At 43.1% G+C, this 17,285-nt stretch overlaps 1 protein-coding gene across 1 annotated transcript in view; it reads right to left on the bottom strand.

Moving 5' to 3' along the window:
* KRI1 (KRI1 homolog) overlaps nt 1-17,285 on the bottom strand; it is a 97,596-nt gene that overhangs the window by 47,217 nt on the left and 33,094 nt on the right. The window contains exons 4-8 of the mRNA XM_085600690.1: nt 6,454-6,547; nt 5,415-5,472; nt 4,818-4,867; nt 1,195-1,294; nt 712-789 (exon numbers count right to left, since the gene is read on the bottom strand). Of these exons, the coding sequence (XP_085456816.1) occupies nt 712-789; nt 1,195-1,294; nt 4,818-4,867; nt 5,415-5,472; nt 6,454-6,547 (380 nt within the window). The remainder of the gene's footprint in view (nt 1-711; nt 790-1,194; nt 1,295-4,817; nt 4,868-5,414; nt 5,473-6,453; nt 6,548-17,285) is intronic.

Here is a 17,285-nt window from a genome sequence, read left to right as displayed (position 1 = left end):
AAACATACCAGGAACACCGGTCATCAAAAAGACCAGACTTGCACCTCGGGCAAAGCGCTTCAATAAAAACGTCATTAACCCCTTCCTAATACAGGATTCTCTCACAACTCCGAAATAAAGGACCTCAATAAAGTACTTGAGCACCATCCGCTCAAAGTTAACGTCACGCCTTCGATAATGCACCTCAATTCAAAACACTACCACCCAATGCATCTGGAATACCAACCCACATGTCAACGACTCTCCATGTAACCCAAAGATGCCTCCTACATACTATTTCTAAAGCTGGAAACCTTCCAGGCCAGTGTTACTCAAAGGACGGCCCCCTGGGCAACAGGAGCACTGGGCTGCTGTTTACTCGACTCAGCACTAAAATGAAAAAAATGTTAAATATACAGCACTCACGTATTTAAAGGTTAATTGCAGTTAGGGAAAGGAAGTAACCAGGCCCTCAACATTAGGAACACCTTCATTTTAAAGACAGCCCCTATATATACACAGGCTTTGCTTCCCCTACACCCACTTTACATCCCTCCCCACCCCCCCCGCTGGCCTCAATGCGGCCCTCGGTCACACCATAGACCAAACGTTGCGGCCCCAGGGAAAATGTTTGTGAGTACCCATGTTCTAGGTGCACCTTTCCTGCCGTTCTGAGACATTGGTATGGTCACATTCTGCACCCTCACCTCCTGGCCCCTCTGTATCCCTTACCAGCTCCTTCACCTCCTCTGCGTCTTCGAGTTCCTTCTGCCCTTTCAGCCAGTTGATGTAATCAGCTTTCTCTTTATCCTGTTAAGGGGAAGGACGAGTGATACGACATTGGCACAGTGACACAAAATCTGAGGACTTCTTGCAGATGGGCGTCCAACAGAAACTTCCTGATCTCTATGTTCTGGGCCACAGCAATCACAGTAGAGCAGGAGTCTGGTAGATATACAAGTCTTTATCACCTCAATTTTCCAACCAATGCAGTCACCACAGCTACCACAACCAGGCCAAGATTATTGCCAGTCAGACACACACAAGAAAGCAGTGAAGCCACTCTGCTCTGAAAGCAAGGTATGATTTCTTTTACAGGAGACAATGAACACTAGTATTCCATTGTGGTTACAGGGTTAGCTAGTTACTTGAAAAAACAAGTGTTAATGTCCCTGGCAGAGGCGGTGCTCCATTTCCATTCACAAACAGACTCACCATTTCCTCCTTGCTCTTGCTGCGCTTCTGAAGAAGCCCTGCAGTCCCATCCTCTCCAATACTCTCTTCTCCGTCACTGTCTTCCACAAATTTCCTGAAGCTGTAGAGAACAAAACACAAGCAAAACAGACTTCCTCAAAGATGCGGCAACACTACACAGGCCAGAGACGGGATGCAAAAAACATCAGTTGTGTGCCTTCACCCATTGCAGTGAAATTCAGCATCATTTGAGAGGCTGTCCTGTGAATCAGTCGCATATACTTAAAAAGAAAGAATTTAAATAATGTTTAATGCCTTGGTACTGGGAAGAGAGAGGCCAGTATTTATTTTCCTTTTTTAATTGGTCTTTTTAGGGGATACAAAACAAATAGTTCATTAGAATGACCGAGTTCCACGTTTATATCAATTTCACGGAAGGGCCTCAATTGAGATATCCTATAAACATTTCATAATTTTAATGACAATAGTGTGTTTTTATAGTAGCTTTTTAAATTCATAAGAAAGTCTTTAGCCATAGCAACCTAGTTTGCTTTAGTTTGAGCCTCAATGAACTGCCACATAAATATTGACTACCTGCTTCCCCTTAAGGGTACCGAAAATCAAACAATATCCATCTTACTTTTCATAATTTATTTTATAATCCTTTATGCCATGTTTCAAAATAATCCAGCAAACATCAGAATGTTTGCCGGTTATTTCATTAGCCACTAATTAATTTTAAACCTGAATTCCTACCCTGCCAAAAATCATTCATACCGCATATATTCTACTCAAACCATACTAAAATCAAACAAAAGTCCCAATATCTGAACAATTTCAAACCACGGTAATTGTACAAAAAGCGATCTTTTTGAAAGAAGGTGGGCGCGTTTTTGACAAATACCATAGTTTGAAATTGTTCACATATTGGGATTTTGTTTGATTTTAGTATGGTTCGAGTGGAGTACATGAGCTATGAATGTCTGATAGCAGGGTATGAATCAAGATTAAATATTCATTAATGGCTAATGAAATAACCAGCAAATGTGATGTGTTAAATGGATTTTGAAACATGACAAAGAATTATACAATAAATGATAAAAATTCAAATGGATATGGTTTGATTTTCTGTATCCCTGGTGGGGAGGTGGGTGGTCAATATTGGTGTGGTTGTTCTCCCCCATTTCCGCTCTCCTTTAAACCAGGGGATCTTTTGCATTTATTTGTCCTCAATGAACTGTCCCCACCATTCTGACAAACTGGGAGGTTCCTTATGTTTCCAGTTTCGAGAGATAAAGTTCCTGGCAACAGTAAATGCACACAACACCATAATGTTAGCATCAGTTCCAAAGAAAATAGTGGCAAAATCTAGTTTGTTTCCACCTCCTGTCATGATATTCAACACTGAGGATATCTGCACATGTAATTCAAGACAAAGTGCAAATATATAAATCCTCTGAGACATTAACCTGCATTCCATGATTTCCTTTTTGCAATAATGGTAGGAGTGACCCAGAAATCAAACATTTTACTTTACTGTAGTGCTCTTAGGTGAGTTTGTGTAAGAATGATTTTTATTCTTGCAATGACCTTGCCTATTTATAGAATTAATAGGGGTTCCCAGCATGATAGGATAGTCATATTTCTATTCGATGAATGCTTTATACAAGATTCAAATAGTCTGGAAGGGAGGAGGGGGAAGGTAGGAGGTAGAGACTCATAAAACTGTCTTTTGACAGATACTATCTCTATAGGAGTAGCTGAATATGTGGCTACATGATTTCTTGTGTGTAAATATTAAACAAAGTAAAATTAGGAAATGTTACTCTTTTATTAAATTGTTGTGCAGTTTTTAATTTGTCCCCCTTTAAAGAAATGTCGTATTTGTTTCGCCAACCCTCTTCTGGCAAGGACGGAAAAATGTACTTTCGAAAATTTTGGATAAGTCGACGTGCCCCCAGGTATAGCAGCTGCATGCAAATAACATATATTTTGTAAATATACCTTATGTCGGACGAAAGATGAAGGGAAAATCCGAGGGTGCCCAAATCTGAAGGGCTTTTTTTCCTCCAGAAAAGGGCCTTTTTAATTTGGTAATATGGATGTGGAGAGAGACCCAAAGGTAGGAAAACTATTGTTAGGAAGAGAGGGAGCATAATGAAATGAGGCAGAAACAAATACGTGGGCAGAGCATTTTGGTCTTGATGAACTCTGGGGCAATCTTAATTACAACAGAGGAAGGAGATTCAGAAATAAATTTATTTCTGTAGTGCTTTTGCTGAAAAGCAAGGAGGCGATTGCCCTTTCAAGGAATGTTCTGAGACTTTCCTGCAAACAGGACTCAACACGTAAGGATATCAAACACGGGTATCAAACTTTGCTAGGGAGGATCACAGTTTACATTTACGAAGTATTAGCTATAGTTTGTACACGTGGAGGCACAGTGTGAAACTATAACTATACCAAGCTATACCAAGGTTACATCATTAGTCCCTATACGACCCTCTTGTGACCATGTGGGAAATTCCTATGGTGCAGTAAAGCAGGCATTCATTGGCACAGTAAAATAAATGAGTAATTAGTATTTGTCTGAAAGAGAAGGCCAGACAGTGTTTCCATACTTTACTATAGAACTTCTTAAAGCTCTTATGCTCACCAAAGCAGCAAGGAGAGCAGCCCCCATGTCTCAGGCAAATCCTGTTAGATATAATTTAAATGTCAGTCTACTCACACACTTCAGGATTCTTTATTTACAAGCCCTGAAATTGTCATTTATTAAAAAAACGTTCTTATGCTGATAAAATAAACAACCCTTTCTTTTATTTTTGGAAACAAAAGCAGAACATAAGGCGCTATGGCAAAATTACTTATAAATATAAGGGGACTAACAGGGACATTATGAATTTTAAGCTGATGGGTAGTACTTTTGTCTATGCCTGCTGATAAAACACTAAGGGGCAAGGCATGCAAGACATATGAAAGACCGGAGTCTTGTTTGAAGCACCACCTAACAGTTAACCCACAATCTTTTTTCATTGTAATAAATGTGCCATATTATAACATGACAATAACTTTTAGTAACTGCTAGATTGCGCATATGGCTGGATTTAAACCATGACAATTTGGATGTTATCTTGCAAACACACCAGTTATGGCAAGATCAGTGCAATTTCCACAAACAATTCATAACTATCATTTTCTGTGCTTTTTCCTAGTGTCTGGATTTTAGATAGCAGTATTTTATATTTCCCCTTGGCTTTGGTGCGGTTATGCTAAAAAGGGGTAGATCACTAATTCTTGAATCAGACAAAGCCCACCGACTACACACACTACCAATAATTTACTTCAAAGAGGAGCCATGATGGTGGAAGAGTGAAAGGTTTGGGAGCTAGCTGTCCTTGTACTGCAGCTCTCAATAGTCCTATGCGAGTTGGCAGTCTCTGATTAAGAGACGATTATAGGCAGCAAACGACAGTCATCAGAAAGAGAAATTACATTAAAAAAAAAATTAAAAGGCTAGCGTGCAAGTAAAGGAAAAACTATGAAGCGAACAATTCAGCTTTATAAAAAATAAAATACTGAGGCACCGGTATTCTTGTAGATCATAAAGGATGTTTGCGCCTTTCGAAGGTAAGGAAACGTACCTGGCTTGGATCCGCTTCTGCTCTTCCACATAGCTTGGCGAGGCATCTCTCTACAGAATCCACATGAAGCAGATAAAGAATACAGTCAAGTTATTACATTCCAGAACACCAGTCTACAGCAGAACATCAGACAGGAGAGAACCCTCCTCCCCCTCTTGTGCAGGAGGCAGATTCTAAAGCACCGCTCTTGGGTGCGCCAAACTCATCAGACCCCAATGACCTGAATGCAAACACATTTGAAAACCAAAGGCAGGTGTATGGAGTTGCTTTTGGAAAACATTTTGAATAAGAAAAACAAAACAGTGTCTGAGGGGAAAGCAATAGTCTTCAATAATTTTGACAAAAATGGTCGTTTATCAATACCCTTTAGTTGATCACAGTGACAGTTGTTAACATTTCTAACATTGCAACTGTGATCAGTTTTGTTTTTTGGTCACAAGCATATAATGCCAAGCACACAGGCAATACCAGATTGTTTTTCAGAGATGATTGAGCAGCTTCTGTCATCCGTGGGCATATACCTTCACAAGCTACGGGACCCACAATGCAACAACCACTGAACTAGATCTTGTAACCAATTGCACTTCAGAATGTTACCTCATGCCGTCTAAATGCTTCCTCATCATCAGTATCGTCATCCTCATCGATATATTTCCTAAAAGGGAAAATAAATATGAAACCACTTAATATGACCCATGTTACTCCACCCATCCCCAAAATGGCTTTTGGATTTCTGTAGAACAGGTAAAGCAAAGGCACCGCGAACCTGCCTTCATAGAATTGGTCACCTGCCTTTCCACCACCTCTCACAACCACCAGCATACAGGATAGGGCTCGAAAACCAGAGGACTGGACAACCATTCGTTCTTTGGAGGCATTTTTTGTACTGTAGGAAGTAGAGGCCATGACAGCAGTAACTGGCCTCTTTTTATGGTCTGGCTTGACAGCGCAGCTGTCACCAGACAACTATGTGAGAAAGCCAGAAGAGGGGCCTTGGTTCCACCCACATGTTGGGAGCCAGGACTCCATGTTTTCATTGGGGAGAATTTGTGTGCTCCACAAAAAAGTGCTTGTCATCCACACAGCTGTGATCATTTTGTTAATATGTCCAGCTGTCCGAGGTGGAACTTTCAAGGGCACACAAATGCTATTAAATTGTCTTGTATAACTAGATAAATTGACCTTTTAACCTACATCAATAGTATTCTACAATTCTCTGCTTTTACACAAATACACATTCACTCCCATGCTATTTGCAGGTTATGCTTCACAATTCCATAAAATATTTTTATAAAGCCAGACCTACTGGCCTTGGCAAAGCTTTTTAAGGAATGGCAGATACAGAAAAGAAGACTACACCTGCTCAGTCCCATATCCATCTCTAGGGTAGGCACACAAGGTAAACTAGCAACCCTTGTTCTGCCGCTGGGTAAGCAGACAGGAGAAGTTAATGTATACATGCTTAGCCTCTCTCTCTCCCTGGGGAAGTGATGCAGGAGTACAATATATATTGGCATGGAGCCCAGGGCATGGGTGACAGAGGCCAGTCTGTGCTGGCCCAATGCTTGACCTCTCCCTGGGAGGCATACAGGGTGGTCTATTTCCCTTCCAGCCCAGAATGGAATAGCACTCTCACCCTTCTTTCTCTAAGATCACCTTCCGTTCATAGTCCTTCAGGTACATGGGTTTCTCTTTCTTCTCCTGGGCATCCTCGCTCTCTGAAGACAAATCTACAACAGGTTTAAGAATAACACTGAGTGGGGGCAGACGGACACTTAAAAAAAGCCTAAAATGCTTGCAACTGTAGAACGTCAGTCCATGGTAAAATATGTATTTAGCATGAAAAAAAAGCAAACAGCAGGCAGCAATCAGAACTCCTAGGGAACAAAAAGATTAAACAGTGTACACAAGATTAGCAACTAAACTTGACAAATACTCTTCAGTATTCCAGAAATCCAGATGGCCATGAAACCCATTATTATACACAACTGCCCTTTTTTAGGTCTCGCCTGAGCCAGCGCACATGCGCTGCTCTGCGAGACATTAAGTAAGGGCTTTTGAACGCTGAACACACTCGTGCGTGTGCTTTTTTTAAATTAACCCGCGATTGGCCTTTGCATGTGTCTTTCTAAGAAAGACAGCACGCAATTGGCTCAAGGCGGGTGCATGTCCCGCCTTCTCTGGTCCTTGGCCTAGGGTCCTCGGGAGCACGCGCGACCACCATCGTTTCCAATTATCTTAATTGGAAACAGATGGTGGTCGCGCTGGCCCTGGTGCGAATTTCTTTTAGCGCGCACGCGCACCACTCCCGAGCTGGTTTTTCTTATCCCCGCCCACGTGGCAGTTGAGCCCTATAGATCTCTTGTTTCTACAGTCCGCTCCACTGGAATATGATGGCATTAATGTATGCTCAGGGAACACTCAAACGAGGCTGCTATTATTTTAACACGAGGAGAAGGGAGGTCACGGTTTGGCGGAGATCATACGGTGTGTTCATCGCCACGTATCCGCTGTTGGCTCAAAGGACGTTGCAACAACCACAAGCTCCTCGCCTCATGCCACGACTCGCAGAGGGGCCAGAAAGCTGCCTCCGCGTTGGCATGATGAATTGTCCAATCTTCCGTGCATTTAAAAGCGAATAAGGAAAAAAACGACATTACATAAATAGCACAATAGAAAGTTTGCCGACACTCGAGGGCAGACGCGTTTAATAATTTAAGACGTGTCGAGTCGCAGCATGATTTACAAGCAGTCACTGGCAATTAGTCGCGCTCGGTGACATTTCCAGCAAACTCCGAGATATACATTAGGGAGGCCGCCGTCTCACCGCATTTCCATTTCTCTTGGTTCCTCTTCTTCGTTTTTGTTATACGCCCCTTTTTATCTGTCTAAGCATTTTATTGTCATGCTTTTTACCCCTCTCGCTTTGATCTTTCGCCAGTCGTTAATCTTTCACTGTGATCGCGTCACCTCCAGATTAGCTCAAACTCTGCGACATTTTACTCGCTCAACCTCCCAACGGCATTGCAGAGCCACCACCTCCACACTGCCTTCTGTGCGGCAGTTGCTGTAGAGACCAGCAGCTGCAGGTAGGCAACAGGACTCAAGACTACACCGCAACAGCCCACCTTCTGAACACTTCAGGGCACTGCATCTCAACAAGTGGCTAACCAGGTCCGGGGTGTCTCTAGAGTCCGTCGGCGGTTGAGGGGAGACGGGTACATGCTCCTCGGCTACTTGGAGACGGTGTCTGTGCCCTCCTGTGCCTCCCTCAGCCGTGCCATGCAACGGCCGGGAGCGGCGGTGTGCCAGCGCTGATGGTTCCAGGTGAGAGCTGCCCTTGCCATTGAGGAGGTCTTGCCCTCAGCCGTGCTGGAAGTCTGTGTCCTGCTGGGCGCCCCCGCAGAAAGCAATGCGCATTCTTTCCAGGTAAGAACATGAGCCCCTCGGGGCTGCCCGCTGGCATGTGTGTTCTCGGATGTACTTACTGTATCGCCCTCACTCACCTGCTGCATGGAAAGCTCTGTTCCCATTCCCAATACAGTTCCGTATTGTGAATTTTAAGCACAAGCAGTTTCACTTTATCCGATCTGCCTGAGCCTTTCAAATGTTAATCTCACGTGCCAATATTTGAGAAAGCCCAAGATGATTATTTTGCTGCAACGGAGCGAGTTATTTAGTTTCACTTTCCCATCTGAACATTTTAAGAGAGTAGTAAACAATTTCAAGGTTTGGATCCTTTTACTCGAATTGGGGGATATTATTCTAATTTGTGATGTACTTTATATTGTCAATGTGCTGGTTTTCTTTCAGACAGTACTGATCCGTCAAGAGGTATCGGTATGGATGCTTCGACGTACTTTTTCCTCAGAAGATGGCCACATTATTGGTGAGACCGCAAATAATATGTAACCCGACCAATGGATTTTAACGAAAAGTTCATGTTGCACCAGCATTGGAATTGAAAAAATATACTCGGGGAACTTATAAATTGGAGGGGGTTGAGGTGTAGTAGAGGAAAGACTTGGAGTCACGAGGGGCGGAGTCATGCAAAAAGTGAGTCTGAAATATATACCTTTATTTTAAACGAATCTGCTGGAAATACATTTTTAACATAGACAGATATAACAGTAAGTCTGTTCTGGCTTAATTTGCTCCAAAGAAGCTGCATTTTAAATATCTTAAGGGGTTAAGACACCTGCTGCAGAGATCTTGGAGTGCCCAGCAATTTTCAGGGGGTTTTGATAACCTTAAGATAACTCTAGTGGTTAATGCAATTACGGGAGAGTTCTGCGTTTTGTCCAGTTTTAACTCCTAAAGTAGCATAAATGGTTAATGCAAATGACTAAAGAAAACTAAATGCAAATAAAAACACCAACATCTTTAGCGTTTCATATAAGCATCACTCAAATCCTCATTTATGCTCTTACGTCTGAGCATTTAAAGCTGTTTTATCACTTTGCAGTTCATTGGTTTCTTCAAATCTCTCTTCCCAAGAAAAAATTACTCAGAGCTCTCAATTGTCCCAGGGAATTGTAGTGCTGATTTTATAATGGTCTAAATAGAACAATAGGCCCCAGAATACAATGCAAAAAACCTTCACTGGATGAGCTACTTACGCTTGTATCCAGAAACTTGAGCACGCTGGACTTTGTGCATTTATGCTTAGAGTATTTCCTGTGCTTTCAAGACAGTTTTTACTTGGCATGACAAGGGACTGAGTAGGAAATGTTTGGGGACACTTAAGGAAAATAAAGCACCCAGTCTTCTGAAATTGAAAAAGGTTATTGAATAACAGTACATGTTGAAATTGACATTGTCCATCCCTCCCTGCACGACTAACTTATACAAAAACACATAAATCACTCCTACCTCTACACATAATGACTTTCACACATCTGCACCCAGACAAACACTCCCCCCACACCTCCACAAAAGACACCACCCCGCCTCTACCCAGCGCACACATACATTGCCTCGCTAGTCTCTACAGAGAAACCCCACGCCCCCACACGGCTGCAATCCCCACACAGCACGCACCACGTCCCTCTATACATGCGCACCCCCCACACACGCTGAACACATGCTCCAGGCTGCCATCCCCTGTGCTACTTCAAGCTCACCCATTCCATAGAAACCCCACCCTCAGAATAGGAGATCACACATGAATACATTCTATAAATGCTCCTTATATGCATCCGATATGTGTGTAAGTCATTTTACCGTGCTGAAGTTGCTCAGCTGGTTGTGCCGGCCGGGCATACTCGGTCTTATTTTCATGAGTTTGGTAAAATTGCCACCAGTAACATGGTCGATAGTGACATCAACATGGTAAGGGCCAGGAGACAGTTTGTGCGCCCATATACAGGTGGTGATTGGTGCTTAGTAAAACCCCCAAAATATTGAGAAAATCACAGAACCCCCACTTTCCGTTCAATATGCCCCCCACGTCCCCGCCCCCGACACGGGGACTGTGACACTCCTTCCCTGCACACATCCTCCTTACACAACACACCTGCCCGGAGCTCCAGAGCAGCACTCGGGGGTGAACTGTGGAAGCTCTCACCCCCTCACACAGTGCATTACACTCTACTGAATGCAACATACACTCCACACAATACCTCTCAGTGCCACATAATTACACACCACATGATTACACTGTACTGAATGCAACATACACCATAACATTTTTTTTTATAACAAACAAGCATGAGAAAAGGCAGGAAGAAGTTGCAAGCAGTGCAAGTACAAAAATAGTAGAAGACATTTTTTATGTTAAGATCTTTTTTAATCAGGTTTTTCAGTTGTATATAATGTTGTCTTCGTTTGTATAAAGGTAACAAAAATGCTTAACACTTTTTATTATAACTTTTCAACATAATGCACAGCAGCCACAATGCTCTACAACATAGCCAAAAGTTCTGGCTAAACACATAAGGTCCCAAAGGCGAGACCTATTGGCTATGCCAATGCTTGTTCTTGAAGTTCCCAGCTCTCTTTAACATCCCTGGCCCTCTCAGTAATTTGAGCCTACGGTATCCTAGACAACTGGACATTCTGCATCTTCGAATCAAGAAATACATTTGTCCAAAACTTTGGAGATGGCTGCTCTGTGTTCACTCCACATCAGAGTTGCCTTCGAGAACCCGCAAAAAACCTTCAAAGTCAATGATTTTAGATCATAAAGCACTTTTCAAATTAGTCACAAAATCTCTTCCACGCAACGTGACCTCCCGCTAAGGTTTTGACGCATTCCTAAAAATGAAGAACTAATACAAGGGCAGGTAGTTAATGTAAGAGACTATTCTAGATCTGCACACTTAGGGAACTCTGTCCTGAAGAAAGACCAACACCCAATAGTTAAATGGCTGAAACATTTTGACTTCTAGGATAGGTATGACGCTTTTCCTGTTCTCATTATCTGGTAAGAATGTTTAAATCTTATCACAGGGAGACGCTAATGAACATTATCAGGTCCCTCAAATTTAGCACTTAGTGCCGCAGAAAGCGGCCACAAAAGAGCCTATAGGGTGAAGAGCAGACCCAATGATGAAGCATGCTACCTAGGAGGCACAGGGTCTCTAGTCCCAATGTGATGTATGTTATGTTCTGAAAATGTAATTATCGCCACTACTAGTGAATGAAATTGATACACTTCTACAATTAAATCGCAAGGTTCCAACTGTTATATGGAATTACTATTCTTGGTCTGCCTGTCCCCAAACACCCTTCATTGCTCCACCAACCCATATCTGCACAGGAAGGTAAAAACTCATGTTAAGCCTACATTAATCTCCCTTGCAGGCAGTGTACTTACTCTTCTAGCCAAAAAACTTAAGCTGTTTGAAGAATTTCTACCTGTCCAGCAGTGGAACTACTTGAAAGAGACTTTAAATGCCTCACAGGTGTGCCTCAGGCATATAATTACTGTGAGGAAATACAGTTTATTATATGGTGTGGTTGTGCGACCTCACTGTGGAATAAGCTCACAAATCGGTCTTGGGTACATTCATGCTCATTTGTAAAATATTAGCTCAAACCAGGGTAGCTGTGGCTTTGAGCAGTCACGCTTTATCAAAAGAAACCAAGCATTTAGAAGTACCAAACAATCGAAAGAGAAAAATGTGGCACAAAAGGAAACCAGACTCTAATTTATAAAAATAGATCTTTTTTAATGAATTTTTAGATACCAAAAAGAACAAAATCCACCAGTGGGTTCCAGAAAAATAGATTTTTTTTTTTTACACAAAGAGTAAATCAGTGAGTTCACTCAAAACACAAACAAGCACTGGCTATTCACATGGTTCACAGTAATTTTGGAAACTTAAAAAAAAAAAACTTGGTTTTCAGGTTCTCTGGCCGGCTTTGGGCAACCAACTGCGGCAGGGAGCAAGTCATAGGGGCCAGTAAGGCTTAGCAGGACAGTTACCCTGCAGTCAAAAGAGTCTTTAGTCCAGTTCCAGACTCTATGGGCAAACCACCATAGAAATCAATGGAGGGGTCCTGATGCACGGAATACAGGATCCTGAACATGCTGATGATGCTGATTGGGTCGACAAGGGACTTCCCGGGACTATTCCTCGGTCCAAGAACATGGTGGGGCAACTTTGGCCACAGAGGACAGTGTTCCTCGAAGTGCAGCCAAAAACCAGTAGCTACTGATCTACTGACCTTCGGTTGCAGCGAAACCAGTGGTTCCATTTAACTGACGTTCATGTCCATCTCGGGTGACTGTACTGTGATGACTCTTCTGAGTTCAATGGACTCGGGGGCAACTTAGAGTGCTGGGACTTGGTTTACCAGGCTGCGCTTCAGCAGTCAGTGCCGATCCAGAGATTGGGACTACCTACTCGCCAAGGAAGCTTCATCAGCTTTTGTTGCCCTGGAGCTGCAACAAGAAGTCAGCTAATTGACTGAGTTTGCCTCTTCTGTCTGGGGCTCAGAGAAGACCTTCCATGAGAAAGGCATCAGACATAGGCCTCTCTTTACTAGCCCAAAGATCAGCAGGTGCAGTCCAGTCTTTCGAGCAACCTCTCAATGCCAGGTCCAGGGAACAGCAGGGCAGTCATTCGGTCCTCTCGCCAGTGCTGACATGTTCCGAGGTCTGGGTGCCACTTTTATGCCCACACCTTGCCCTTGGCAGATGTGGGGACTACTATGGCATCTAGCTATCCCAGAGTGCATTATTCTTCCCACTGCAGAGATAGCAGAACCCTTCTCTCGGCGTGTGGAGCTTGGTAGTCCACCATAGGGAAGTGTCTACCTGAGGGCTACACACCCACAGAAAAACCGGTTGGGCAATTTTATTTCCCTCTCTGTCCCCAATGCCAACCTGCCTATCAGAACAAAAGAGCAGCCCCTCATGTAGATCCACCACTTGGCCTTCATAGGTGGCATCCCCTTTGAAGCCTGACTTTTGGACACACACTGTGCGGCTTCCTGCCAGGGAGTGGTAACACCTCTTCCAGCAGCAGTTCTCTATTGTGTCCTTTCATGGGACTTGTTCACACCTCTCCCCAGGACAGCAGATGGCTATCTTGTAGCCAATATCTGCGAAAGGCCACTGGAAAACCTGGTTTACTCAAAAGTGACATTAAATTCGACTTGGTTCGTCTGGTTTATTTTAACAATTATTTTGATACCTTTAAGTACCAAATTTAGTACTCCCATTCAGGAGTTATCACATCCGTGTTGTCAGCGTGCAACCCCGTACTTGCCAATGGGGCTACTAACCTTTTCACTGCAAAAACGAGAATACTTTTAGAATATATACAAACACATGTCCTACTTTTTAATTTAGAACACCCTGGCTAAGGGCTTGACAGGCACATATATTAAAGGAAGGCCTGGACTTTGTCAACAGTTTAAGTGGCAAACTTGAGCTAGCAGTCTAAAGCTTCTCTATCAGTCTGCAGCGACAGCTGTGAGCCATGTTGTACTTTGTCACACTCATGGGGGCACCCTAAGTGCTGCAGTCCATGAGGGACACTTTAAATTAAAGGACCTGGGGACTCCTGGTAAACTGTACTAAGGATTTATACACAAGTTTGCTTATGTCAGTTGGGTATAAATCAACCAAACATACACTTTTAAGGGTCAGAGCACTAGCACTGAGGGAAAGTTAGCAGGCCTTAGTACACTCAGTCATTAAACCAGTACCTAATAGTCAAAAAGTGGGGGCGAGCCTGCAAAAAGCTATCTCCTCACAATTACAAACCGTGTGTTGCAATAATTTGTAAAGATGTGCATTCATCACGATCTAAGAGAGCACAGTAATACAGCACTTGCGGCCTCGCACTTTTTAACAGAATTATAGACTATAAAGACCATGACATGACTATCACTCCTTTCCTTCACAGTGCACTCCACAATGGAATGCCCAATAGGCACACATGGTATGGGCTAATGCAATGGACGTGGCAGTAATTTTGAAGTTGGGGCTGCTACCTTTGCATTTGTCAGAGAATGAATGGTTAAGGATGCACTGTCGCTGCTAATGGGAGCCAAGTCTTTGAGGGCAATAGATGAAGAGGGGGAAAAGTATGCCTGAACTATTTGTTGCAGTTATGAAGCAGAGAACAGGAATCCTGTGTAAAGCATTCATTTCTCACATTTGGAATTTTAAACAAGCATTGGCATAGCCAATAGGTCTCGTTTTTGGTACCTTGTAAATATTTAGTTATGCAGCACAATATCCTTGTTGCAACAACATGAACTGTTGCATGGCTAAACACTTATAAGGTCTAAAAGGCGAGACCTATTGGCTATTCCGATGCTTGTTTTATGAAGGCACAGATTGTATGGAGTAACACCGAAGGAGTTTCGGAGTAGGCTGGCGCAGGGGTTGAGGCGTTCCCTAAGAAATGAGGCTGCTGAAGGATGGGTGGGGTTTTGAGTGTTGAAACGGGACAAGAGCATTTAAGAGAGATAGGGTTAAGTGTGGCGGCGGGGACTAAATGAGAGTACACATACAAAGTTGCCATTTAGACATAAATCTCTCTCGCCTTTGACAAACTTTCGCATATCCCCTAGTTTTACTTCCTCTCTCGAAAAATATCCGTCGCTTCACTGCAAGTCAAATGGAAAATAAAAGTCATGCAATTCCTGCCGTAAGATCTCTTTTCTGTGGGGACTGAAGCCTTAGTATATTTGTCAGGGGTGGGGATATTCATCAGTTTGAAAATGAATCTCAGTTCTAAGGTGTAGCTGTGCGAGCGTCTAAGTGCTTAGTAAAACTGCTGAAAGTTAATCTTGGGACACAGAACAGGATGAGTGTTGAAACAAGGCTGTGGAAAAGAATATAACAAGCATTGGCATAGCCAATAGGTCTCGCCTTTGGGACCTTATAAGTGTTTAGCTATGCAACAGTTGCATAGCTAAATACTAATAAGGTCCCAAAAGCGAGACCTATTGGCTATGCAAAGCGGCCGCGAAAGTGATCGATCACGTCAAACATCAAAGCGGCCGTGGGGCCGCGAAAGTGAAAGTAATCGCGGTAAAGCGTGGCGCGCGCGCCCGCGCACATGCACTGTAGCTCTATGCTGGCCTGGTAGCACTTTTTGGAGCCCTCTCAATAAGTCTCGCCAGACCAGCGCATGCGCTGGGTCAAGCGAGTCCTAAAAATGGGTGGCAGCTGAAACAACTGCGGATAGCAATGAAACAACAGTTTTAAGAAGAAAGCGGCGCTGAACAGGTGAAACAAAGTTCGGGCTGCTGGAGTAAAGGATTGAAAATTAAAAGCAAGAGGGTCCTTGGTGGAGTAGAGCATACTGGAATGGGGATCCAAAGACGAATAAGTAGATTTGGGAATGTTGGGGTTGTGGGCTGAAGTACAAGGATGGAGCGCGCTGAAAAGGGCAGGTTGTGTGCTGGGATATAGCGCCAGTGGTTAAAAAAGGAAGGAATGTTGAAACAAGCTATGCGCTATGGGGGAGTGTATTAAAACACTGTTAATAGTGTAATAAGAGTGGAAACTGAAGGCGGGTACCAAGTATTAAAACATGGTCTAAAGAACCGTTAAAATGGCTAAACACTGTATACTGAAGCTAGAGCATTGAAAACAAGTAGAAAACTGCACAGTACAACAAAGTGGGCTTTTCTAACGTGCGCTGCGAAAGTGAAAGTGATCGCGATGCACTTCACTTAATGACCCGTGAAAGACAGATGGCGGCTGCGCGTGTGCACGCTTGCATGAACGCAAGTGCTAGGCCAGCCAAAGCATGGGGAGGCACTTTCAAAACCCCGCTTACTAAATGTCTCGTCAGAGCAGCGCATGCATGCGCTGGCTCAGGCGAGACCTAAAAAGCACAAATGCTCCCTCGGCACACAGGATGCCACGGAAACCTACCTGCTTTTTCTACTGCGAGTTTGGGAGGATACTGTAAGACTAAGAGCGCCCACTATCTGAAAGCTGAAAAGTTAAAATAGGAATATTATTGAGAATAATAATGTTGGAGGGACACTTTTCTCTCCTGCTGCTGGATTAACAAAACACTGGGCAGATGTTTATAGTCTATAACCACAAACACACAATGGCAGAAACAAACGCGAGTCTGCAATATACCAAGACAGCAGGAAGAGTGTAGGGTCGATTGGAATGACTGGATTTATGCAAAAAAGAAGAGGAGAACTCTGGGTAGTTCTCAAATTTATGTGGAAAAAGACTTTGTCCCCTTGTATCTCGGCGTGGATAGCACTGTGCTAATCCCATGCTTAAAAACTTTTATAGAAAAGCAGACATTTGAGGTGAGCAAATCTAGAGTGCTGCTGGTGTTGAGGGTGCTCTATACAGAAGCTGCCTTCCACCTAAACTTGAGAACTACCCTGAGTTCTCTTCTTTTTTGCATAATTTATGCATCACTATGCCTGCAAGGGTATTTTTTTTACATATACTGGGTGCTCCCTTGTGTCTGGACAAAGCTAAACCTCTATGGAGAGCTGTAATGACAGCGAAACACGCGTCAGGGGTTGCTTTTAATCATTTCAGGTTTGGTTGGATGGTATTTTCCCAGTCCAAAGCTGTAATACTGTGCCTGGAGTGGTAAATGGTTTTTGTCATTTAACAGCTCGGCGTGGATAGCACTGTGCTATTCCTATCCTTAAAGACTTTGCTGTACAAATGGCGAAAGACTTTGTCCCTTTCTATCTTGGCGTGGATAGCACTGTGCTAATCCCATGCTTAAAAACTTTGATAGAAAAGCAGCCATTTGAGTTGAGCAAATCTAGAGTGCCGCTGGTGTTGAGGGTGCTCTATACAGAAGCTGCCTTCCACCTAAACTTGAGAACTACCCAGAGTTCTCTTTTATTGCATAATTTATGCATCACTATGTCTGCAAGGGTATTCTTCTGAAAAGAAAAAAATATATAAATATATATATATATATATATATTTGTGTTTCTATAGTGCAAACCTAGCAGAGTGCTGCACAGCGTAAAAGACGCTTCATATTTTCTAATTTACTATATCAT

This window comes from Triturus cristatus, chromosome 4_2 (assembly GCF_964204655.1).
Source record: "Triturus cristatus chromosome 4_2, aTriCri1.1, whole genome shotgun sequence".
In the NCBI taxonomy this organism is placed as follows: domain Eukaryota; kingdom Metazoa; phylum Chordata; class Amphibia; order Caudata; family Salamandridae; genus Triturus; species Triturus cristatus.
This window is presented reverse-complemented; position numbering and strand designations above follow the sequence as displayed.